Genomic DNA, 26516 nt, shown 5'->3' with positions numbered 1-26516 from the left:
ATTTACAGAGTTCTGGGTGCAGTTTATGAAAGAATATGAACAATTCTGATCGGGACGGCTCGGAGAGGTTCACTCGATCAGAAGGTTTAATGTCTTGAAAAGCTTCCAAAAATAATTTAATGCTTGATGAGTGCTTGATTTGACTCGAATTAGATCAATTTTAATATCATTGGCTCCGTCTCGTTGAGCTGATCAATTTGACTATAAGTTTCTTGAAATTTGAGTTCTGAATAATTCTTAATCAAAGTTTGAATATTTTTTTCTTAAAAGATTTGCTCGAGATCCATATAATGCATTGAAATTCATGCTAGATGTTAAAAATTTGTTAATGACATATCAAATAATATTGTTAATTGACTTTAGTTATCTTGCTAAATTGAGAGCCCATTTTTATGGCATCCCTCGAGGCCCAAAAAAGAGCCATTGCTAAAAGATTTTTATGTCACTTAAGAAATGCGATAGAGAAAGGGGAAGAAAAGGGAGACAACTAGCGAGAGTTAAATGCAAACTACGGTTATTAATGTAAACAAAATTTCCATTCAAACAAGTTATCATTATTCTTAACTGGAATTTGATACTGCAATTTACATTAACGTTGCTTTAGATTGGACTTTTATGAAAGACAGCCCCCTTAAACAAGAAAAATTATTGCGTGCGGAGAGTGCACACAGAGCTCTTCGATCACAACCACACATCAACCCAAGCCTATATGATACAGACTTGGGTTGATGTGCGGTTGTGATCGGAGAGCGCACGCAGCTCTGCGTCACTGCGTGCGCTCTCCGTACGCAATACGCGTTGTTCAAACAAACCCTTAAAACTCTCTCTGATACCACTATTAGCAAATAAGATAAGAAAAATGAATTTTGCTTTTATGATGTCACTTTCAAATATTTTGGAAATTAGACTTCTGAGTCATATAAAAATCAAGTGCGATTTGATTTAAAATAGTAATAAAATTATCTTTCTAAAATATTGAGTTTAGGTTGACACATAGATAATATTCTAGAATTTCTTAGCTTAAGAATTACATGGCAATGTGTCATCATGCTCTGTTAAGAGATAAATAATATATAGATTAAATCAAATTCTTTAAAGCATAATCACCAATATTAATCCCATCTTAAAATAAAATAATTTTTTGCTATAAAGACTTGTATTACATAAGTTGTACAATAGTAATTCAATTATTATTAAAGATGTTAGTCTTTTGATACATAACCTCCTAAAAGACACTATCAAACAGTCCTTGTGATCCCATTGATTATAGATGTTTGTTTTAATGATTTAAATACCTTAAAGAACTCAAAATTTAGCAATATTAGGCTCATTTGATTCATAACATTGAAACACTCATTTTGACCATTAAAATGCCAAAAGTAGAGCTCATTTAACCATTCAAATGACGATTCAAAAGCCTTAAATTATACTTCAACGACTTCATCTGACATTGATTGGAATTAGACTAGACATATTTTGATATCATTGGATTCGTCTTGTCGAGACAACCAGTGTGATTATAAACTTCCTAAAATTGGGGCATGAATGACCTTAATTTGACTTTGGAATATTTTTATAAAAAATACATCGAAATTCGTGCATGATAAAAATTTGTTGATAAGCATTTTAAAAATGTGAGTTTCATAATTGGAGAGAAGATTATGTATCAATTCTTGCTTGAAACTTACACGATTGTAATTATTTTTTTCTATGCAAAGATACAAATGTAATATATTAAATATAAATTTATAACTTAATACTAACTTTGATGAAACACAATTATCCTAAAATAACAATAGTGATGAAGTGCAGGTCGGAATGGTGGACCATTGTGGCAAATTCGCCGACTTGTCCCGATTCTTCCTAACCGCCCTCTCTCTCTCTTTCCACCCGCGTTGGTCGTTGGTCTGCCCGACTGACTTTGGGGAAGAATTAAACTCTCTCTGTTCTCTTCTCTCTGAATTCACGTCGGATCGACTTTTAGCGGTGGAGCTCCATCTTCCAGGCGTGTATTTTCTTAAAGGTGTGTATTGCCTTTAGTCTGATCCTAATTGCTGTTTACGCGCATTGATTTTGGTCGAGCAGTATAAGATAGTCAGGGTAAGGGTATTCTTAATCCAGTTTGTTTGACTGCCTTGGATGAATTTGCTTTAAGCACCCTTATTAGGGTTTATGCTCATTTTTCTCTCATACATGTGTTGCATAGTTTCAAAATTTTTAATATCGAAAAGAAATTTCTCTCTGGGGGTTGTACTGATAGTTTAATTGCGTTGGCACGATGGTCTCGAGCGTATATGGAGGTGGATGCTGAATTATTTGTGCAGCTTTTGGGCTTTTGATGGATCCCTGTTGATTATGGTGTGCATGTACGTGATGTTGTTGCATTGCATAAGCTGTGCGTGAATAGAGGAAACTAAACAGGCTGAAAAAATATGGGGATTTTTATGAGTTTTGGTGGTGAGATTTATGATTTTGTTTCTACAGGAGGGGGATTTTCATTAATTGTAGTCTGGGCTTCAGTACCTCTGTTTCTAATATCATTTTTTTTAAATACGTGCATGGCCAGAGTACTTGTATTTGCTAGAGTAAACAAACAATTAATATTTTTGGAGTAAATGTGTGCTGATTTGTCCTTTTTTTATCACCATATGCATATGCTGCAGAAGAACAGGATAAATCAGTTGGTGGTTTAGTTCATTTACTGGTAGCACTATTAACTGTTCAATTCTGGGGCTGCTCCTGTCAGAAAGTTATATATTTGTAACCACCCTTCCTCTTGAAAATAGATGTCCTTTTCTTTTTCAAAAGCACAGCCTTAGCACTTGGATTGGATAAAATAATTTTTTTTAATCATTTCATTGCAGTTAGAATTTTTAGTGCAAAGTTGATCTTTGCAGCTGCAAATAGTTGATTCCATCCCAAGGTTTACGAGGATCAGGATAATTCTTCACAATTAGTGAAATAAACTTGGGGACCATTGTGCTTCATACTTCATTTCTTTGTTTTGTCATTTTTTTATAAATTTTTTCTTATGTTGCAGTATAATGTTTTTCACCCTACGCAGGAATGGGCATATATCTCAGCACTCCTAAAACTGATAAATTTTCTGAAGATGGAGAGAATGAGAGAATTAGATATGGCTTGTCTTCTATGCAAGGATGGCGAGCAACAATGGAAGATGCAGTAAGTGCTATTGCCAGCTTTAACTTAAAAGCATGGCGCCATTGCAGCAATTTTTATGCTGTAAAACATTTCCAGTGGTTTCTAATAATGATCAAAACATTAATTACACCAGGCATTCTTATCTGCATTGGTTTAGTGGTTGTGTCTAGGATAAATAACTCTTGAGTTTATGGTGATGATTGCATCCTAAAAAAGAACCCAGCTTGTCTCTTGAATATCTATACTTATAATTAACATGCGAAATCCATGCTAACAATTCTATGCCACCTCTTGGTCAATAATGCTCAAATTTGGTTATTTTATAGTTTATGCTGATATGCAATATCAACTGGAAATCATTCCTTAATAATTATCACCAGTTTGAGCTACTTAAAATTTTCTTGTTGCTAACCAAATTTTCACATGCTCATAGCTGCTCGAGCTACCAAAAATGACTTAACCATAGATACACTACTCAAAACCTTATAATACAGTTTGTACAATGAATTGCAAGTAACCAATTCATACATTGTCAAAGATAGGTTTGGTCATAATTATGGATTCAATCAAGGGTCTCGGTATAGTAAACAATTAATGGTTTGTAGCCAAAAGTATCTTGTTAAGTCATTCAGTCAAAGGACATAATACAATCCATTGTGTCATTCAAAAAAAAAAAAAAAAAAAAAAGGGAAAAAAATCCAAATTTCTTCCTTTATCTATAGCTCCTTCCCTCTATTACATAGGGAAGAGGAGGCCCTTCATTTTCCCTCAGTTGTAAGTGACAATCAAGTTGAGGGACTACTTCCTTAATCTCTTTGAAGATCATTGTTGACCTCATTTTGAGGTCTTCTTTTCTCTTCCTTAGATACTCTAGGATCTAGCCTTAGGATTTCTATTTTGACTCTCCTAGGAACTAGACTGGAATCTATACGACTTAAAAATTCAGTCCATTTCTTCGCTCCTTGCAGTTTCATATTGACGGTTTCCAATCCTCGACGTCCAGTTGAGTCGATTATAACCGAACATGTTGAAACTCTTGCTGAGTTCCCATAGGGATTTAAAAGCCATAAGTGAACCCCACGGCGTGTGACGTTTGACTTTCTGCCGCGAGCAGTTTATTTGACTTTGGTTATTGATTAAGTGAAGACCGGTCAATGATATGCTCGTTAAACGGTTCCAATCAGATTAAAATAATTTCATTTGACGCGCCACACACGAATTGAAGTTAATTTGGCGCGATCGTCGACAAATTTGTCCGGATGATTCCGGATGACGAAATGGACTGCGCTGTCGCGTCTGGAACGTCAATTTTAGCTAGGAAGGACACTCATTTTGTTGGAGCGCTGCACACAAGTGAGTCGCACAAAATTCAATATTTTCTTTTAATTAAAAAAAAAAATAATAAATTTTTTTCAGTAAAAAGGGGTTTTAAAACCCCATTTTTTTATTTTCATTTCTCTCGAAGCTTCCCCTCTCCTCCTGGGACCGAATCACGCCCTAGCCGAATCCCTTCTTCCCTTCTTTTTTTGACCGATTCTCGAGGGGTTTTTTTGCCCGTCTTCCGGTCATCTTCCTCCTTCCCGACCATCGTCGCCGGTTGCCTCACCGGTTGCTTCGCCGGTAACAAGTTTCTAACGGCTTTTCCCGCTCGAATGGATCTGGTAACCCCCTATTTTAAATCTTGATGAATCTCTTACCCTTTAAGGGCGTTTCTCATCACCTACCTTTTTTGTCACCGTCGGTGAGCCCCTGTCATCTTGATGACTATAAATACCCCTTTGGGGGAAGTGTTTTGGGGGCTGATTTTTTTTTTCTGGAGATTTCAAGGAGGCATAGTTGAGAGCGCTTTCTTTGTTGGAAGTTTCTGTTTCAGGATTTTCTTACTCTTCTCGTTCTGGCATTAGCAAGGAGTTAAGGTTAGACTTTATTTATTTCTAGAATGCTGTTTAATTTCTGGATTAGTTGTCCATGCGATAATTTATTTTGGATTATGAGATTGGTAGATCAAATGTAAATGATATTTTAGCTTGATTGTGTGTTTGATGAAGAAATAAAGTTTCCTCATGAATATCTATATTATAACCACCTTTACTTATTCATATTGGAGGTAATGCAGTAGATTGTTAGAAGATTGCTAGAAAGATAAATTGAATATCTCAATAAATATTTGAGTACCTTTAACTACTATTTTCTTGCTGCATTATTTCTCGCTGCATTGCTTTAACATGGAGATTCTTAGATTTATTTGATTCACGGGAAATTTTGTGTTAAGCTCCTTGGTTGGGCATTAGATTTTGCATATGGATATCCATTTGGTGGCTCGGTTTGGCTTATATTGCATCAGGAATTCTTGATGGTTTTGCCTTGTGATTGAAGCTCGATTTTATTTCTCCGGGTGATTCAATTTGGCCCTTGTGCTGGGTTCAGTTTTGGTCTGAGATTTGGTTTGGTTTTGTATGAGATTAAGTTCAGTTCTATATGGGATTTGTCTTGGTTCAGTTCCTTTTTCTTAGTTGGGTTGTATTCAGAACATTATTCTATTGCTAGCCCCTTTGCTGGGGCTCGGTTTGGCTTGCTTTGGTCGGAGATTGGTTTCTTGTCTTCTTTGCTACTTCTATTCGACTATATATATGTTGAGGATATTTTTGTGTCAGTACCAGATTTGGGGCTACAGTTTTGCTCCTCTCGTTGCCTTATTTGAATGCATATTGGAGATTATTTCTTTTGGGTTTTAATACCAGATTTGGGACTGCAGTTTTGATCCTCTTGTTGCTCTTATTTCGAATATATATGTTGAGATCATTTTTTTTTTTTGGTTTTAATATCCAATTTGGGGTTGTAGTCTTGCATTGTAATTGAGGCTCGGTTTTGACCTTTGGTGGTTTAATGTGGTCTCTCTATTGAGCTCGGTTTTGGTCCTTTGGTGGTTTAGCTTAACCCCTATACTAAAATCGGCTTTGCCTTATGATAGGCTGCAGTTTTGCCTTGTGATTGGAGCTCGATTTTAGTTCCTGCTCCCTGCTGGGGTTCGGTTTTGGTTCCTGCTCCCTGTTGGGATTCAGTTTGGTTCTTGCTCCTTGCTGAGCTCAGTTTTAACTCTTTGCAATCAAATTTATATGGAAAAGATTTTAGTTGCTCCCTGTTGGGTCTCGGGTTTGGTTCCTTTAGGGATGAATTGTTGTTGAAAGTATTGCTTTGTTCTCTCCATTTCTTGAGGTCCAGTTTTGAATCTTTTGGATTCAATTGTGATAAAAAATACTGCTCTTTTTATTTTCTGATTAAATTGGGTTTAGGTTTACTTGTTATGACCCTCTGTCTTGCTTCTTTACTGAATTTGGACTTTGTCTGCTCCCTCTGCTGTCCCCGGCCGTGAGCCTTCTTTTGTAGTTTCTTTATATTGTAACTGGACTCGGGTTAGCCCCATAGCTGCTCCTTTGTTTGAGATATACAAATGGTGGTTCCCTTCTTTACTGCCTTACTCGAGAATATATATTTGGGTCTTTTTATTTTGGCTTGACGGTTTCCCTATTGCGAGAAATATTTGGATGGTATGTACATTTGTTTGATATTCTAAGAAAATTGAAATGTTTGACTCTTTGAGTCAAATTGACTATAGTGTAACGTCCCTTTAATATCTTGTTGGGATAGTTGCAGTTAGTTCTTTTAGCTACCAGAAGGGTGTTATAGCGAGCTTTATATTCATTTCATTTGAACTTGGAGATTGTGAAAGTTTATGTTGGGACTTTATACGTTTTGATTTCATTTGGATAATAAATTCTCATTAAAAAAAAAGAGAGAGAGAGCATATGGATTATTAAAGTGGGATATAAGTTCGAGGTGCAGGGTAACAGACAATGATGCAAGAGAACCATTGATCAGCTCTTCTTATAGCTGAAAATAAAAATCAATATTCAATTAGTGCGATGCCCTTTTACCCCTAAGTCGTTGACAGCTCTAACCCTTTTTCAAAAGGCTTGAGAATTGGTAATTAGGAAAGAATAGATATTACAAGTTTTGCACAGATACTACACTTGTAAAAGAGCAGATATTACAAGTTTTGCACAGATACTACACTTGTAAAAGTGCAGATATTGCAAGTTTTACACAAATGTTACACCCACAAAACGATAAATCCTACACCATAGACACTATACACTGGATTAATATGTATACACTTAATAACATTCATATATGCACTCCATATATCATATAACATATTTCATACACTACAAAATAAAAAAAACACGATACACAATAAACACTATACATTATACTCTACACGACATATACTATGTTTGTAACACATCAGACACTATACACTTGACACTCCACATAATAGATATCACAAGAATAGATATTATATTTCTTTGAAAGTCTAGATACTATGCATCATTTATCCTAATATCACGTATAAGCACACCACATCCCGATAAGTTCAAATACTATACATCACTTATCCTAGCATCACACATAGGTGCACTACGCCCCGATAAGTTCATATACTATCTCACACAAGTACTTTGTACCTTTAATAAGATAAGTCTGGATACTATTTAGATTCGCACATTCATTGAATGATAGGGTCTAAGGTTGCCTGATTATATGGGTGATTCGTTGGTGACCTCTACTTGATATTGATAAGTTGACTTCAATATATCAGTTGCCTGTGGGATCGAGATAAAAGAGAAAAAGAGATCTAGTCTGAGCCTAACCCCAAATTAAAAGCTGATATCCCACTTTAAATTCTCATATGCTTATCATTTAACCTTTCTTTTATAATTTGTAAATGTTTGTCTAACCTCTTTATATCATGCAATTGGAATATGTTTTGTAGCATCACCATAATTAATCAGGTACATTTAGTTGTTTCAGTTTTGTTCCTTTATTGCATTTTTTTTTTATTTGCACAATTTTTTTTTTCTTTATATTGCTTTACTTTCATAATTTTCCTTCAGTCTTTTCCTGTTACAGTAGTTTACTACACAGTTGTTCCTTTCCGGTACTGCATCGTACTATAGATATTTGTCTGTATTCATACTTCTAAATATTGTTTCCCTAGCACGTTCATGCAATCCCCTAGGATAGGCCGTTCGAGGCATGATTTTCTCTTTTCTTTATTCCTTTTTCAGAACGAGATGACAAAGAAATCAAATGATGTCAACAAATGATGATTTATCCCCGGGCAGCGATCGAGACGACAACACGAGCAAATGACGATTCATCTTCAGACCACGGTCAAGACAACAACGGAAGACGGAAGGATGAGCTTCAACCGAGCTTCTATAGATTTAAATAACATACCTATTGGACGCTGAGGTCGTTACGTTGAGGTTGTTCATCTAGTATGAAGTAAATCCTCATACACTATCTTTTAGGACTTTCTGTGATTTTTATCGTACGATATAAGTCCTAAATTTTTTAGGATTTCGAGGTCGTCGTTCGGTGCGACATAAATCCTCACATTTTCTCGGGCTATTTGCATATGACATGCAAACATAAGTCCCGAATATCTAAATAATTTGCAAGACTAAAATATCACGTAATTTCTCTTTTAAAGATGTAAAGTCAAATCATAGGTTAGTTTGAGATGTTACTGAATCTTATTCGGCATCTTCGACATCTACTTTTTACTCCTTTGGATTCTGGAATCCATTTGAATTTTCCTATAAGCAATTGCGGAAACATAAACGTTGAATTCTTGAAGATGAAACCTCTAATCATTATCGAGAGTCTTCTCAAATGACTCCCGTCATTTAGGATGTAATTAACTATAGGTGTTTGTCTCTGTAGGGAATTAAGAACCCAGATTAATCTAAACCATGTCTAATCTGTGCATTAGATAGGGGAACTTGTCGGCTATAAATTCGCAGACCAAAATAGAGTCATAAACTTTTAAGTTTAGATAGTTAAGTCTACTAATAAATGATACGATCACCCTTCGAGATGATATATCATTTATGGTATCGTGCTAAACTATTTAAACTATTAGATATATGAGGTCTATCCGGTCTCATCATTTTTAAAAAATAAAGAATACCATTTTCACAAAATTAAAATTATATTATATATTATACTAAATTTAAATTTTAAAATCTTATTTTCAAGAAAAAAAATAGCCGACAATCCTCTCAGCTGTTGCAATCCCTCCTTGGATAAAATCTCATGGAGTCTTAAGAAATGCACTAATTAATGTTGACACGGTTGAGTAGTGGGTCTTAGAGACCTTTTCATTATCATAGAGCTTAAGTAGGTGCCATCAATTATGCAAATCTTTCTTGGTTTGATAAAGTGACTATTATATGTTTTCTTCCCTTTTGAATTTTTCTTTTTTATTTTTTTATAGTTGGTTGGGTGAGTTAGATGACTTAATATTTCATAGGAATGGGAGCATCTTTGATGCACTTGGCTATTAGGAGGCTGTTGACCAAAGAAGCAACATGTAAGAGCTGATTTGGGTGAGATCTGGAGTCCTTTTAGTGTGTGATAGTTATCGCCTAAGTCAAGTAAGGTATCTCTCAAGAAATAGTTAGCTTCTAGAGATAGGATGGAGATTTGCTATATCTTTGTATTCACTTTCTTAGGATTTGTTTGAATAGCTTATAAGTGGTATTTTTTTATTAGAAGTAGCTAAACTCGTACTTGGTATTTTTCATAAGCTCTCTTATCTATCTTTTTTCCCTAGCTTATTTGAGAGTCCTGAGAAGGGACACGGGCATACCCGAGCTCCTGTAGTAGCATCAACTAACCTCCAATTCTTGGAACATCTCTTGATTTAGGGGATAACGAAGCACGACTTTCCTTTTATTGGAATGAATGGTAGAACTAAGACTGATGCGTATTTATACACCCAATCTCTTTCTTAAACCTTAATTCCTATTTTTTAATCCGCTTGTTAAACCTAAGCCTCACTTATCCATTTTGCTACCAACCTACTTATACAACCTTACAACCATGGCATTATTGTTTCAGGTCCAAAGGGTTGTCTTTTATAATCTTTATTTAGGTCATACTCCTTATTTTTGGCTTACCCTTTAATAGGTAAAGCAAGAACTTTGTTAATATTTTCTTAAGTACTCAGCATACTAATGTAGCTATCATTTATGGAGGACTCTTGCTAAATGCATGCACTTAACCCTAATGTCTGAATGCAGAAAATCTCATATTCTTCAACTTTAAGCAAGACAATATAACCTTCTTGCTATTACACGAGTTTGATTGTAGATGAATGAGATCTTCAAGGGTTAATTAGGGGTAAAACCAACTTTTATATAATTTAAAGAAAAAGGAAAAAGCACCTAAAAATATTGATCAAAATAAATTAACCATTTTAATCATATATCATGGCCTTGTTATAGGCCGTGTATTATGGTTAGGGCAACATGACTCAAACTCTTAGGAAGTGAAAATATGAACTGTTGTATATTTAAGTCAAGGCTTATAAGTATAATAAGTCAAATGACCATAATTCAAGTCATCGACAAGGCAATTATAATTTGTGCTCCAATATAAGGAAGAAGACTGCCAAATGGTCTATTTAATATAATTTGTTCATAGCACATTTAACCATTTAACATTGCATTAAGTGAGACATTACAACTAATCTGTCAAGCATTGCATGCTTCATGGTGACATTTGGTATGGTTGGGTTTCATATTGTATCCAAAAGCTTTCTATGATAGTACTTATAAACTATGGAGCCAACTCATAATGTAGTATGTATCATTAGGCCATTTCAGCATGTCTACTTAATGAGGGGTTTACTTGGATGCTACTGTTGATCTCATTTTAGGTGAGGTATTTACTTCTCTCATCAGAGCCTAGGATCTAGCCTTAAGTTTTTTTTATTTGACCCTCTTAGAGGACTAGTACCGGACCCACACCATTTAGAAAATTCGAGCCACCTCTTCACTCCTTAGAGTCTCGCATGGGGGGTCCCGAATCCTCGGCATTTAGTTGAGTTGATTAGGATCGACGCATGAAACTCGAGTCAAGTTCTTACATTAATAGAAGCAACCCCTAGGGAATCTCTTGCGACCCGAACGCTCGATAACGCCGCATTTTGTGCACGCATCGCACCACCTACGACTTTGACCTGAATTGACTTGCCCGTCAGTGAACTCGTCCAGACGACTCCAATTGACGAAACAGACCACACGGATGCGTCCGGGACGTCTAATTTAGCCGGGACATATTGTTATGGTTTCGCGCGTGAGCGATTAGCACAAATATCGATGCACATTTTTTAATTATCGGTGCGCGGACCCGGGCTCAACCCAAGTTTGACTCGGGTTTGATTCGTGTTCGATTCAGGCTAAACTCGGGCTGAACATGGGCTAGACACCAACTCACCTGAATTTGAAATTCAAATTTCAAAATTCAAACAAATTATTTAAATTTGTCATAATTAAAGATATCCAGGTGTTATTTTTGTTCCAATTAAGCTGTCTGCATGAAAGGAAAGCAATCAATCCCCCGCCAATTGCTTCGCGTAACGGCTCCTGATTAGTTCACCCTGCTCCTATTCTAAAAGGAAGGCTCGTCTCCTTTCTCCCGGTTGGATTTCATTCGGCTCTCCCGCTCGCCTCACCTGCTTTCAGCGCGATCCCGCTCGCTTCCTCTGCTCGATCCCGCTCGACAGAAACCCGACTTCCTCATCTCACTCGACCAAAGACCAAACCCCATATGCTTGCCTTCATCTCACGCTCGCCTTCTTCCTCCTTGGTCTGCTCGATTCGACTTCGATACCAACCTCTCGCTCCTGCAATTTGGCTCTCCCGCTCGTCTCTCCTTCCTCTACATCGAACGAAGTCCCCCGCTCGACTCCCGCTCTCCCGCTCCTCGTTTGCGAACAGAAACGCTCGCCTTCTTCCCCCTGTTCCTCGACTCGCTTCCTCGCTCGACCGAACAGTCCCGCTCGACGCCTTCTTCTCGCTGTGCTGAAGAGTCCTGCTCGCTTCAGTCTCTCTGCTTCGAAACTTCCCCTCTTCATCCAAGTATTTGAAAGTGAGATTTTCCCCTCCTCTTCCCTTTACTGGGATTGATTTGCGAATTTTATTTTGTTTATTGTACTTGATGCAAGTGCCAATGGTTTTCTTCTATTCGATAATTGCGAAGTTTAAAAGGCTCATGCATTCATGTGATTTGAAAAACCTCATAGCTTGATACTATCCTTTTGGAGACTTGTGTTGCTTACATGCATGTATGAGTTTCTTTGTGCAGGTATGATGTTTTGATAATTTTGTGCCTAAATAAAATCAATTGACAATTCTTCTGTAGCATTGGGTTACTTCTGTTAGCCTACCCATAAATATTGGTTTAGGTGGCATGCTTCCCTTGAAAATTATGCTTAATATAAATGAAATGCGAGTAGATTCTTTTTAGAAAATTTACCTACATGCCACACAATTTTTACACATTCACCTATCTAATACCTAAATTTCATTTATATTATACATGGCGCATTAACTGTACATGAAAAGACACATTTCACTGTTTTTTTTTAACATGATAAATCATTGTTTTTGAAGCTATTTAGGGGCTGCAGTTGCTCTACACTTTCACCTTTTTGAACACTATGTTCACTGTTTTGGAGCCATGCGAATTGGGGAGTCTTGGCCTTTCCTACAATTGGAAGTAATAGTGCTTGGGTTCGTGGGAGCTTCGTGAGCATCGTTTGCACTTCATAGCTGCTGTTTGGAGTGATAGGAGGCTTCGTGAGCACCGTTTGCACTTCATAGTTGCTGTTTGGAGTGATAGGAAGCTTCGTGAGCACTGTTTTCTCTTCATAGCTGTTGTTTTTAAGCTTGAAAGGGTGTTTGGAACTTGCAAGAGCCGTTCAAGGTGTAGAATCGCTGTGGGAAGTTGTTTGAAGGCTGTAGGAAGCTTAGGACTGCTGTAGGTGGCTGCTCATGGCTTAAAATTGATGCTTGGGTGCTGTCCATTTCTGTAAGCCTGTTGTTTGGAGGTGTCGATAGCTGCAGGCTGCTGCAGGAGGTTGTTTGAAGGCTGTAGGAAGCTTAAGACTGCTGTAGGTGGCTGCTCATGGCTAAAATTGATGTTTGTGTGCTGTCCATTGTTGTAGGCTTGTTGTTTGGAGGTGCCGATAGCTGTAGGCTGTTGCAGAAAGCTGTTTGAAGGCTGTAGGAAGCTTAGGACTGCTGTAGGTGGCTGCTCATGACTTAAAATTGATGTTTGTGTGCTGTCCATTTTGGTTTAGGTTGATAGGAAGCCACATAGGTGCTGCCCACCACTGTTTGGGTTCGTAAGAAGCCACTTGAGTGCTGTCAGTTGCTGTTTGGGTTCGTAGGAAGCCATATAGGTGCTATTCGAAGTTCCTAGCTGCTATTCAAAGTCGTAGGATTGCCGTATACACTTGCTAATTGTTGCTCAGAGTCGTAGGATGTCGTAAGATCATCGTACTAGCTCGCTAGTTGCAGTCAGGAGTTGTAGGAAACCTTATGATCACCTGTTTGGGGTTCTTAACTGTTGTTACGACTTGTTCTACTGCTTACTGTTTTCTGTTTTTCTCTGCAATTTATTTTAATTCCCTGCAAATTATATTATGCTTTGTGAGCTAAACATGCAACATGAATAACATTAGCAGATACGCCACATACACATGTACATTTTATTTGTTGTTGTTTTATCATTGCGATTTACTCTTGCTCTAACACATTATGTAAGTACTGATTACAATTTTATTTTCAAAATAAAACAATTTTCAAATATTAAAACAATATTTTCAAAACAAAAACAAAAACAACAAAAACATAACACGTACTTTTGAATTTACGGGAGTCCCTCGGAGAAGGTAACCCACGGTTGCTAACGAGATCTCCCCGGTTTAAATGAGTTTCACAACTCATTTAAACTAAATAAATTCAAAAGAAAATAATGATACCAGATTGAGGGAACCGTGTGATCCTAACCGGTGTCGCTCTACTCAACTTTAACATCCCTCATAATATTTAAATGATCACAACCTTATGAAACATTTGATTTGACATCATGACTTGAATTTAGAAAACTTAAACCCGCTTCGACGAGAAGCTTGGAGCAACTTTGTGGGCAGCGCGACAAGGAGCTTGGAGCGGTCTACAAGTGGAGGTGGTCGTCATTCTACAACAGCAAAACAAATCTACACCAGCTAAACTTTCATAGTCTAAACGACCTAGAATTTCGAGGTAGTTCGCCCAACGCGATGTAAATCCTCACTCTCTGTTAGACTCATGCACAGTCATACTGAGCAGTATAAGTCCTAACTCGCCTTAGGTTTCGAGGTTGTTGTCCAGAACGACTTAAAACCTCTTATCTCTGCGGGCTATTTACATAACCAGTTATTGTGCAAGTGTAAGTCCCAAACAAATAAAATTGACAAGATTAAACACTAAAATAACATCATCTCCAAAACATAGTCATACAGTAGGATAGTTTGGGAAGTCACTGAGGATTCCCCTCAGGATCTGTGACGTCCCCTACCCTTTACTTCCTTTGGACTCTTGAAAAAACTGTTCCTACTTAAGCCACTCCCATTTATTTTTTTCACGTCCTACCGTGAAAACCTAAACCTTGAATTCTTAAAGACTATAACCACTGATCATTATCGAGAATTTTCTCAAGTGATTCCCGTCATTTGAGATGTAATTAATTATAGAGACTTGTCTCTATAGGGAACTTAGAACCCAGGTAAAATAAACTCTATTTAAATCTTTGTATTAAATATGAGAATTTGTCGGTCACACATAAAATGTTCGCAGGTCGAATGGATGTCACAAATATTGTAGTTTACAGGATCGAGTCCATCGCCAAGGTATACACTTATCTTTCGGGAATGTGTAATATTTACGGTATTGGACACGATTATGCAAACTATTAGGCGAATAAGATCCATTTGGTCACATTTTTCCAAAATTAAAGCATACTACTTTTAAAACCCAAATTATATACCTATTATATGAAATTAAATTTCAAAATTATTTTCGATTTTCAAAAAGTTGACCGACAGCTACACAATTGCTATTTTTCATCAATATGTATGTCATATGTCAATGTCACATTGGTTAGTGGGTCTCACCTTTGCCACCTAACGCTTATGTGTCATGCCACATCATTGGCTAACGACATATTGTTGCTTATGTTGGCTAGTCAATAAGCCCAAACAATCGTGCCACATCACACTTTCATAAAGTGCTGTTTGACAATACCATGTTAGCTAACCATTGACCAACATCAGAAAAATTACACAAGGACAATCCCAAAATTTATTAGAATTGCAAATATTCACTTACATAGATATTAGATTTATTGAAATGTCATCAACATGCCCTTGGATTTTCATTAAAAAAAAATCAATCATCTACCTCGGAAAAAGTGTATGCCTTGTTGATCTTATAACTTATTGTTCACGACTTTCAGTGGTCCTATTCTTCCTATTTGTATGCATGGTATTGTAACTTAAGAATTTTATGGTTTTTGTGACTTACATAATCTCATTCTTTACTCTTCAGCATGCTGTCATTCCTGATCTGGATTCCTCCACATCATTTTTTGGCGTCTATGATGGCCATGGAGGTATGTTCTTTACCACTCATGTATTGCATTTGCTTTATGTTACCATATAACCTAGTCAATTTTTTTCTTTAGATCTTACCAAGACCTTTGCTTTTCTGCCTGTTTTAACTTTTTGTTTAGCCTTAGTTTTCTTTACCTGAAATACTTGCATATTTTCTTGATACCCCTAGGTACCACCCTGTACTTTGCTAAGCATGGGTTGAGAGAACAATTTCTTACACATGCTTCTCATTTTGTTTAGGGTTTAGTTTACCGCAAAATGTTAAGTAAATGTGATCAAAATAGCTCTTTCTATGGTTAATTAGGTTCAAGATGCATTTATTGTGGCGAGCCTTTTTTTTTTAATTTTCTTTGCGACAATACTTGACATAGATATTTTGATCATGCACATAAATGACGTTGCTGCCATCCTAACAAGCTCTTGCTGTGCAGGCAAGGTTCAAAACCAAAGCTTGACAACTTCCAAGGTCCTTACCAACTGGTCTAGTTGGTACCGACAAGTGCATTAGGCATGATACATGCTGAAGAGCTTCATCATATGTATGGGTGATTGTAGTGGCTTTAAAGTTTCATGTGCACTCAAGAAGATATGATTGCCCAACATTTGGGATTCTTGGCACCACCATAGGTGCTTGCCTAAGTTTACTCGGCACTAAAAAAATAATATGTTATTTATAAATTTATTTTAGGGGCGTTTACATATACATACCACACAATTCTTATGTAATTACTGATAAACAAAGCTAGGCATGGGAAGCTGTGTTGTAATAACAGATAAGTATCTACATCTCATCTCATTCTCTTACTTTTTCATCTCCCTCATTCTCTCTATCTCACCTCTTTCTGGCTTAGCGTTCCCTCTTTATAGAGGCGCATGGAGATGGTTCTGCTTGGAGCTATTCTGGAAATGGCGGGAAAGGAGAGCGCGTGAGGTGCTGATGGAACCCAGGGGGTAAGCGCCATTCCCTGGTTGTTGCCTTGAGGTTGTATGTGGGGACCGTGTGAATGGGTCTCTATTTGATTACATGTCTGGCACCCAAACTTTCATATTTATATGCATAGCAGTCAAATCTTAATTATTACATAATAACTACCATCATCACCTACTTTTTAAACTTGAAATACACATATTCATGCAAAGGTTTAGCACACCAAAGTGTTTTGAATATGTAAATATGGTTAGATATGTAACTACATAAGAATTGTGTGGTATGTATTTAAATTTCGCTTTATTTTAGTAAGGATGAATCATTTTGACCAGCATAAAAGGAGAGCCATTACATTAAATTATATTGGACATATTAATGAATTTCATGGTTCATTGCATTCTAAGTCTGAAAATCTTAAACAAATGTGATTTAATTACTTTAGTGTGTATCATATATAGCCAAGGGATAATTTCAAATTTACTAATGATTATTTTTGTTCATTCCAAATTTAGTTAAGAGCGACAAATAAATAGATTTATAGAAGAATATTTAAAAACTTGAATAACTCAAGAGGGATGAAATGACAAGAAGTTTGAGAGAGAGAGAGAGTTGAGAATGTGCATTTTTACTAAGATCGGAATTTCATAGCTTCAGTTTTGCTTGCATGCCTAGGATTTAGATACGCTACCAACCTTCAACATAGTTTGCCAGGGGCTGTATCTTTTTCTTATAAATTATTTTGGGATGGCTTCCTTTGCTAAGGATGCCTTACTCTTGGTCCATGTAAGAGCTAAGCTATGTTGCTTTTGGCATGAGAGGCTGGTAATTCTTAGAAGATCTCTTTTAGGTGGGATAAAGGGTTGTATACATGCTCTTCAATCTCTTATCTTTTTTCTCTTTTAGGCTTTATATCTTAGGCATGCTTTAACAATGATGACATGCTCCTCACACTACTAATGATGCACTTTACATTGAGGCGCTATATGTCCTATATCATCACTAGTTTAATTAAGCTCATGGAGGAAGAAAAAGCGCCGCTCCCTCACCCCTTCAAACACCAATCTCACTCTTCTGTTGTCCAATGAACAACTACTTCAAAGACAAGAAGGAGCAAAGGTTGCAATATTTTGACTGTCAACTCGATGTTTGAATGACCAAAGGGTGGAACTCTTTCTAACTAATCATTTCCCTTGCTCTTTTTCTTTCTTTTGCTTTCTCATCCTTTTTTTATTTAATTTGGTTGGGATCCTTCTCACATTGGGTGATCTAGGCGGAGTGGGAATTGCATGGGGTTGGGAGACTACCCCCATTTAATCCATATTTGATTTTCCTAGTCTAAGTGCATTTGATAAGTCTAGTAAGATGGGGCAAGTCATCTTTGAGCAGTATTTGGCTTGCTACAAGTATTATATTGAGTGGCTAATTGGTGTTCAAGTAGCAATGATCAGCTATTTGATGGCTGCTCAGATTTTACTATCAGGTTTGTACTTTACACTAGTACTTATGAGGGAAATACTCATCAAGATGAGTCCCCCTTCATATGTCAATATTTATAATATACTCTATAATTGTGGGATTTCTTGACAAGATTTTTCTTCGTGTTGCATGTGACAAGATCCTTCCTGATGATGCTACATGTATGGAAAAGTCCATAGAAAATGAGCAGTTTGTGTGGCTCTCATTTTCCATATTTGCATTATTCATTTTATCTTCTTTATCTCTAAACTTGTATCACTATCCTTTCTCTATTCTTGAACTCGTCTACTTTATTTTCATGACTCACTATTATAGAATTTGAAGTTCTTGTACTCAAATAGTTGCTTGTTTCTTCAACTTTTGATTCTTTTTCTCACCATTTTATGTGAAGTTAGGATCATTATAAGTCAGCTTGTTTCAAGCATCTGGAGTATTAAATCATTAATGCCCATTCCTCAAATCTAGAAAAGCCTCTCACCTCACAGTTCATTGTATTAAGAAAACGTTCACACCTTAGCATGCCTTAGTAATGGCGCTCATCTAGTAGGTTTGCAAGGCAGTATAACTTTACCTGCAAGATGCCTTAATGAGTGCTTGGATGTAGCAAAATTAGTACTCATGTTTCATGATTGTGTATAAAATGCGTTTGCATGTAGAGAAATGTCGTTATTTGTTTATATATCCTTTTTAATGCTTTCTCTTTTGGTTATTGTTTTGTTAATGATGATAACTTTTAGTTGTTATTATTCATATTTCCCATTCTTCACTATTACAAGTTGATATGATTAGTATAATGACACAAAATTTACAGACTATAATATGTTAAAAAAGAATGTCTTCAGATGATTAGTATGAAAGTTTAAAATTTTATTTAAAATTTAGTTTATTTTTCAATCTATTTAACTATTTTGAATTTGGTAGGCGTTTATATTTATGTATTTATTATGTTACCTATCAAGAAAAATCTGATTTATACTTGGCTATATACCTTCTCAAGCTAAGAAATTCCTTGAAAATGGCATACTGATTTTCTATTTCTGCAATACTTTGTTATTCCTCTTTCTTTTCATTTGCCTTTCTTTGTTATTTGGGTTTTTTCAGACTATGTTCATAGAGAGCTCTTTGATCAACCAATTCTAGTGGTTTTTTATCTATGGTTTGATCTCCCTTTGGTAGATTCTATTCAGTAGCTTGATGGTCATATCTTGTTTCTCTTGTTTTTACCTGTGTGTCACCTCCCAAAAGAGCCCTTGTGGGTGGTGGGCAGCCCAGGACTTAAATACTGCTTTTCGGCCCTACACCTAGCTGATGTGAGACTATTTGTCCGTGACATTCTCCTCCACCCAATCACGTGACGCCCTCGTCACGGATCGGCTCCACCGAGGATCCTACTGGACCATGGAGAATCCACACACCTGGCAGACAGTAATCTGCTCTGATACCACTTGTCACCTCCCAAAAGAGCCCTTGTGGGTGGTGGGCAGCCCAAGACTTAAATACTGCTTTTCGGCCCTACACCTAGCTGATGTGGGACTATTTGTCCGTGACATGTGGCTTGCTTCTTCTATCGAAACTTTCTACTTCAGTTTCAATAGCTCTTGTTATGTGCGACTAAGTCCTTTGATTTATTGAATCTAGTGGCTGATGAGTCCTTTGTTCTTCGAGAATTTTGACATTCTACGATTGATTGAGGGAACTTTTCATTTGGCTTTAATGGTGAGGCATGCAAAGAACTAAATTATTGGCTGAATAAAATTTATATTTTTAATGTGAATTTTTTAATTTTTAATTTAGAGATTCAATTCCTTCATCAAGTGCTATGATTAAATTGTTTGAGGAGAGGTTATTTCATTGTATAGGTGTAAGGCTTGCTTTCAGATGAATTATTTCTTTCTTCGTTCTTCTATTATTAGTTTTGAGAGAATATTGTGTTTAGTAAAATTTGATACAATCTAGTTTCCATTAATGTATAGATATCAAAATTTGTTTGCAAATTTTTTTTATCCTTAATTTCTAGTGTTTAAGTTTTAGTATAAGACGTTAGATTTTGTATTTCAATTGATTTCTATTCCATTTTTCGGTTTTATCAAAAATAGTGAATGCATGTTTAAGATTCGTATTTTGTGTATTGAATTTCACTTAGTTTTTGCATGATTTTCTCTTTTTTCATATTAGATCTATAATAAAATCACACAGAATTTAAGAGTTTCTAATTCATTCCTCTTATTGTTAACCATGTTTGTATCGAGTGCATGTTTTTGTATTTTCAGTCATGTGCTCATATCAAATTTTTCGTCATGATAATTGATAACTGGACAGACATCATGAAGAGTACTTCGTAAGTTTTCTTGAGCAATTATTTTTTTGTTTGGGCTGTAAATGGATATTAGAGTATTTTTTTATGGATAAAGGGGGAGAAAAAAGCAAATAAGAATTTACGGTGCAACACATTTATTCTGGCCAGCCTTAAACATTGTTAGGAGGTTTCTATGGCAGCATTTGGTGGTGTCGCTATTAGAGTGTGAGTTTGAGTGAATGCTTAAATTTCTTTATTGCATTCAGTATATCGTTGGCGCAAATCACTAAAATGGCTTTTTTCAGTTGTTTTGGGTGTCTGCGTATGTCAATCCCTCATAAAATCTGCATTTATAGGATCTTCATGTATTTGGAACACCTTTTTATTTTGTGGTTTCCATAAATATTTGGGAATTTTTTTCCTTGTTCAGGCCTGTTTTCTTTTTCCAATCGCATTTTAATACATACATAGATTTATGCTAGTTCTCAAAACGATGTAGAAAGTGGAAGTAATTGATGGTTCTTTTATGTTTCTTTGCAAGTTGTCCTGTTACACGTAAAATCTAATAGCTGAATTATTCATGAATTTCGATCATTGGTAACGAGATGAACTAATTCTCCAATGTCTTCTAAGTGAACAATCAAACAGTTTTGGATGGAAGCAGCATGCGAGTCAATGGTGCTTTTTCTGTTTGTGCGTGCTCTGCACATGAAACTGTAAATCATCTTCATCCTGTTTTTTTGCCTTTTCACTTATAAAACTTTGACTTGTAACTATAAAATGTACGTTTGAAGCTTTTAGGATATTGTATGGATTATTCAAATGTTACAGTAAGATGGGATAAGAATATTTTTTATAACGCATGCATAGAGACACACACTTGCTTATATACTTTTTTAGTACAATAAAGTGTAACTGGGACTCAAAGCAGCCTTGTTCCCAAATTTCTGTAGTTTGAAAATTTAGTTATGGATCTTTGATTAGCTCGGTCTGTGGAAAATATCTTCATCATTTGTTATTTGCTTCCTGTAATTTGTTTCCATTGCAGCTCATTTATAATCTACTTACTAATAAGGCCTTGATAATGATGTTCACTTGCTACATCAGGAAAGACAGTTGCAAAGTTCTGTGCTAAATATCTACACACTCAAGTGCTTAAGAATGACTCTGCTTCTCCTGGAGATTTAGGGGCTTCTATTCGGAAAGCATTTTTAAGGTATACTGTTGTTTATGTTAACTTAATGCTCTCTATTTATACGAGCATATTTTTGCTTCTAGCTTTATAACAAGGCTATTTATGTGGCAATGAAAAGGAGCCATTTTTATTTTATTATTTTTTTTATTCTATAGAATGGATGAGATGATGCGTGGACAGAGGGGATGGAGAGAATTAGCTGTAGTCGGGGATAAGGTGCATAAGTTTACCGGTATGATTGAAGGTTTAATATGGTCCCCCAAAGGCAGTCATTCTAATCCCCATAAAGATGACTGGGCTTTTGAAGAGGTAACTTCTTCGTAGAGCAATCATCTTTCAGTAATTCGTTTAACATCTTTGACCTCACCTATGACAATATAAAATTACACTCGTCATACTTTGCCAGACAAGAGCAGCATTATAAATTTTTTGACTTGCTAATGATTTTGATGAATCTATTTCAGTTTATGTGCCTGTCTTCTTGAAATTTTGGGGAGATTAACCTATGGTACTGTGGTTGACTTTCATTTATTTTTTTGTTCTTTGGTTGCTGTTGGCAGCTTAAGTTTAAGTTTCCAAATGCAATTTGTATGATACAGGGTTGCTAGGAAACAATCTAGTGAGAGCAGTGCAAGTTCTATATTTAATGAAGTGATCTAATCATTGATGATACTAAGTAAAAAAATATTAGAAGAGTCGCATCAAACTTGTACTCTGTATAATAAAAACTATAAAAGAATTTTTTTGAAGCCATCGTTAATAATTAACATGTCTTATAACACCTATTTATAGATTCCTTACCTCTAGATTAGTAGATATGATTGATCAACCTAATTTTCCAAATAATTATTAAATCCACATTTTAAATTTCATAAAAATGGAAATTAAACAGTTTCATTAGTTTTTTTTCCTTGTGAATAGAATCTGCAGCTGCAAGATAAAACCATAAAACAAACCACAAATGATTGCACTCAGACTCTACCACAAATAAAGGCATAGTAACAGCGGCCTGTATAATACCACTCATATAATAGCACGAGAGAGTGGCTATTGGTCTGTATTAATGTACTATTTTTCTTTAATGCTTGGATTTTTGATCATCTATTAAGCCTTTTTTTTTCATTTTCAGCAGTGCTTCCAAGCTTATTTTTTCAGATGAATCTAAATTGTTTTTTCAGGGTCCACACTCTGATTTTCCTGGGCCAACATCAGGAACCACGGCTTGTGTCGCTATCATTAGACAAAAGCAGCTTATTGTTGCAAATGCCGGCGATTCTCGCTGTGTTATTTCAAGGAAGGGTCAGGTGTGCTATTTTCGAAACCACATCCGTTCAATTCTTATGCGTGCTTCCTTTTGAGGTGATCTGATCTGCTTGCAATTCTTTCTCTCTCTCTCTAGGCATATAATTTGTCATGGGATCACAAACCAGAGCTAGAGGCTGAGAGAGAGAGAATTTTAAAAGCAGGAGGATTTATTCATGCAGGGCGAGTCAATGGAACTTTAAATCTTGCAAGAGCAATCGGTATTTTTAAAATTTTATTGATTTTCTCAGTCCAAGTGATCTTTATTCCATCTGAAATTCCGTTATGGGGCATTCAGGTGACATGGAGTTCAAGCAAAACAAGTTTTTACCTGTTGAAAAGCAAATTGTTACAGCTAATCCTGACGTTTGTGCTGTGAGTACTTTTCCTCTTGATTAATTTTTTTGAAGATTTACATACACACCACCAAATTACTATTTACATATCTAGCCCCTAAAATTCAATTTTTACATATGTACCACCTCTCCTGTGAATGAGAAGATGTATTTTAGTTCTTAAAATTTTAAAAAGTGGTATTTTTGATGTGATTTGAAAGATTTCAATTGTATAAAGGTAAAAAAGTAAAGTTTAGTTGCTAGATATGTAAATACATGGTAATTGGGTGGTGGGTATGTAAATGCCCCTAATTTTTAATATTAGGCGTTTTTTTATTTTTTATTTTAGATTCTTACGTTGAAGCTTTGTTTTACCTACATAACTATGTATCTCACAAGGTGGACCTTTGCGAGGATGACGAATTTATTGTTTTAGCCTGCGATGGGGTCTGGTAAGGCTGCTCATGCAAGTTTACCCTTCGGATTTGATTACTAGTTTCTTTTAGACACCCCTGTTTTGGCTCTTCTTGTGCAGTTCTGAGGCATTTTTTTCTTTTCCGCAAGGAAAAAAAAAATTGAAACCTAAAATATATGTTATTTCAATTTGGTCATTCTTAAGTTTAATCAATTATTTTATGAAAGGCTAAAAGTTATGCTAATTATCACACATACTTAATTTTTTTTAATTTATGAGTCTAAACTTGACAACCAGTAATATTTACATTATCATGATCTGTGCAATCTCAAATGTTTTCACGGAAGGACAACTTTATTTATCCTTACCAATGTCACTGTGCACCTAAAGGGCAGCTTTTATCTTGGAAATATTTACGAGCACAACTAATTACTGATTAGTTCAAAAGGTCAGTGATCCAGGGATTCGCATGCAGGGTTGAATATGATATCTTTAGTTTTCACATTGGTTCTAAGTATTTGCATTCTTCCTCTTTCCAACAGGGACTGTATGTCAAGTCAGCAGCTGGTGGATTTCATCCATCAACATATAACCACTGTAAGAGAAAACTTGCTTACATACATACCACATAATTCTTATGCCTTTACATATCTAACAGTTAAACTTTAATATTTACATACACGGCACTCAAATATTTCACATCACGCAGACATATTATTATAACTTTTTTTTTTTAAGTGAAGTACACTTTTTTCATGCGTTAGTTTTTAATTATGCCACTAAAATGTTATATATATCAAACTATCAAATTTTATATGTTAGATATGTAAATACATAAGACTTGTGTATTCTATTTGTAAAATTTTCTTTTTTTTTTTATACCTGCAAAAAAGGATATCATAAGATAAAAGCACCTTTTGTAGTAATGATTTTTTTTATTTGTTTTTAGCCTTGAAATAAATATTATTATAGCTTATAGCGAGAATGCCTCGGCGTTGTTCATGATAATTGCGCTTGCAGGAGAGTAGCCTCTCAGTCGTGTGCGAGAAAGTACTTGATCGGTGTTTGGCTCCATCAACAGTCGGAGTGGGCTGCGACAATATGACCATGATTCTTGTTCAATTTAAGAAACCCATTAATTCAAATGCCCGCGAGGCTGAACAATCATCTCAACTTAGGGCGCAGATTGAGACAAATTCAGATGGTTAATCAATCCAGACTCTGTTGGGCAGGTTTGTCCTGATTAAAGTACAAAATTTTACCATTCTATGATCTTGTTTTTAAGAGAGTAGAGCTTGTAGATTAGATTCCTGGAGTGAAATAACCTTAATTCTACCATTTTGCCTTGTATTCTCTTATAGTTTCTAAGAGTGCTATATATATATATATATATATGGTTGTCATAATTCAACATTTCTATATTATTTTATTTTAATTTGAGCTATATAAATAATAAATTGGCTTGTTGATCAGCTTAGACAATCCTCCTTCTATTGGACGTTAATCTCTTCGGCACTCTAGTCCTTATTGGAACTGACGAGACAGCCAGAGAGGCGATGGTTATGAAGCTTGAATGTTTTAGAGAAGTCTTATTGCGTCATTTGATTAATATTTTTATCTTAATCATAAAACTGATGTGATCGTGCATAAATTATTAACTAATTTTGTGACTAAAAAAAAAAAATCAAATTATGCTGCCTGACATTCAAAAATTATGTTGGGGACTAGTGTTTCTATTTTAATAGGTTTTTTGGTCAAAGTAATTGGCCAGTTTGGACGGCTTCGGAGACGATGGAATCATCTAAATCAGGCTTTAAATGACCTAAACAAATCTCAGCTAGAAAGTACAATTACAGACTCTTAAAATTATTTAAGAAGGGGATCAAACTAATTTTTCATGTATTAATGTTTGAAACAGGTAGTCTCAGAGGTTTCAAAAAAGCTTAGAGACTGAATCACGCAAGGAAATGGAAAAATTCATTGCTTGGAAGAATAATAAGTATTTCAAAGTAATCTTGAATAAGAATCGAATTAATGCCCTCAAAATTTATAAATAAAACTGCAAATAATCTCAGTTATTTCATTGCATTTTAAACACTTGAAAATTTAAGATTCATATGAAATTGTAGACTTCGATCACCATTTGTAGCCTCTTATTGTTCATGAATGGTGTTACATCAATATGGACTTCTCCATTGCTCTCAAAGTTTCTTAGACGCCTCCTAAATGGAGAATGATACCACAAATGACCTTGTGAACATGGTTGTCATTTTTTGACAATGTCTGTCCGCTACGCTCAATATTTGATGGCCAACATGGCATCTTCAATTAGCTAACATCATCTGGCATTATAGTCAAATGAAATTTGTCAATGCCCAACTCCGAGATGTTCAACTCCTAAAGATTTTCTTTGTCCTTCACAAGGATCAATTGGGCCTCAACGTTGATTATTAGGCGACCAATTCTGCTTAATAGTCATATTTAAATATTACAATTTACGCATCACCGATTCACATAGATTGATTAGCATGCACCTATATTTTACATGTGATATTCATCATTAGGGGTATAAATGAATTGAGCCGAGGTCGAGTCATGCATAACTCGAGCTCGTCTCATTTGTCAAAATACAAACTCGAGCTCAAATATTGAGCTCATGCATTTGCTTGCAATTATGACAACAAGATTGTGAGTGGAGGAACATGAGCTCGAGCTAAAAATCAAATTATCATTGGAGCTCACCAGAGAGAACATCGATAGTTGGAGAAGAAGTGCTATGATAGCTCGTCGGAGTAGGAATCATCATGACCAATTGTCGACTAGATGAGTTAGCTTG

General features: G+C 35.7%; 1 protein-coding gene across 2 annotated transcripts; it reads left to right on the top strand.

The window, feature by feature from the left end:
* Positions 1–1790: 1790 nt before the first annotated feature.
* On the top strand, positions 1791–25032 carry LOC110023381 (probable protein phosphatase 2C 11). 2 transcript variants are annotated; one of them, XR_002293889.1, is made up of 12 exons: positions 1791–2023; positions 3065–3183; positions 15669–15732; positions 21541–21649; positions 21784–21937; positions 22807–22932; positions 23028–23151; positions 23229–23305; positions 23665–23718; positions 24007–24128; positions 24223–24277; positions 24701–24717. XR_002293889.1 is itself a non-coding variant. In XM_020722772.1 (11 exons), the coding sequence occupies exons 1-11, from the start codon at positions 1819–1821 to the stop codon at positions 24887–24889; spliced, it is 1275 nt and encodes a 424-aa protein (XP_020578431.1). In that variant the 5' UTR covers positions 1791–1818; the 3' UTR covers positions 24890–25032. The 2 variants fall into 2 exon arrangements, 1 of the variants encoding a protein (XP_020578431.1); XM_020722772.1 differs by lacking the exon at positions 24007–24128 and having other exon boundaries at positions 23665–23717; positions 24701–25032.
* The last annotated feature ends 1484 nt before the right edge of the window (positions 25033–26516 follow it).

Source organism: Phalaenopsis equestris, unplaced genomic scaffold (assembly GCF_001263595.1).
Source record: "Phalaenopsis equestris unplaced genomic scaffold, ASM126359v1 Scaffold000224, whole genome shotgun sequence".
Classification (NCBI taxonomy): domain Eukaryota; kingdom Viridiplantae; phylum Streptophyta; class Magnoliopsida; order Asparagales; family Orchidaceae; genus Phalaenopsis; species Phalaenopsis equestris.
Note: the sequence above shows the minus strand (reverse complement) of the source record. Positions and strands in the feature narration are given on the sequence as shown.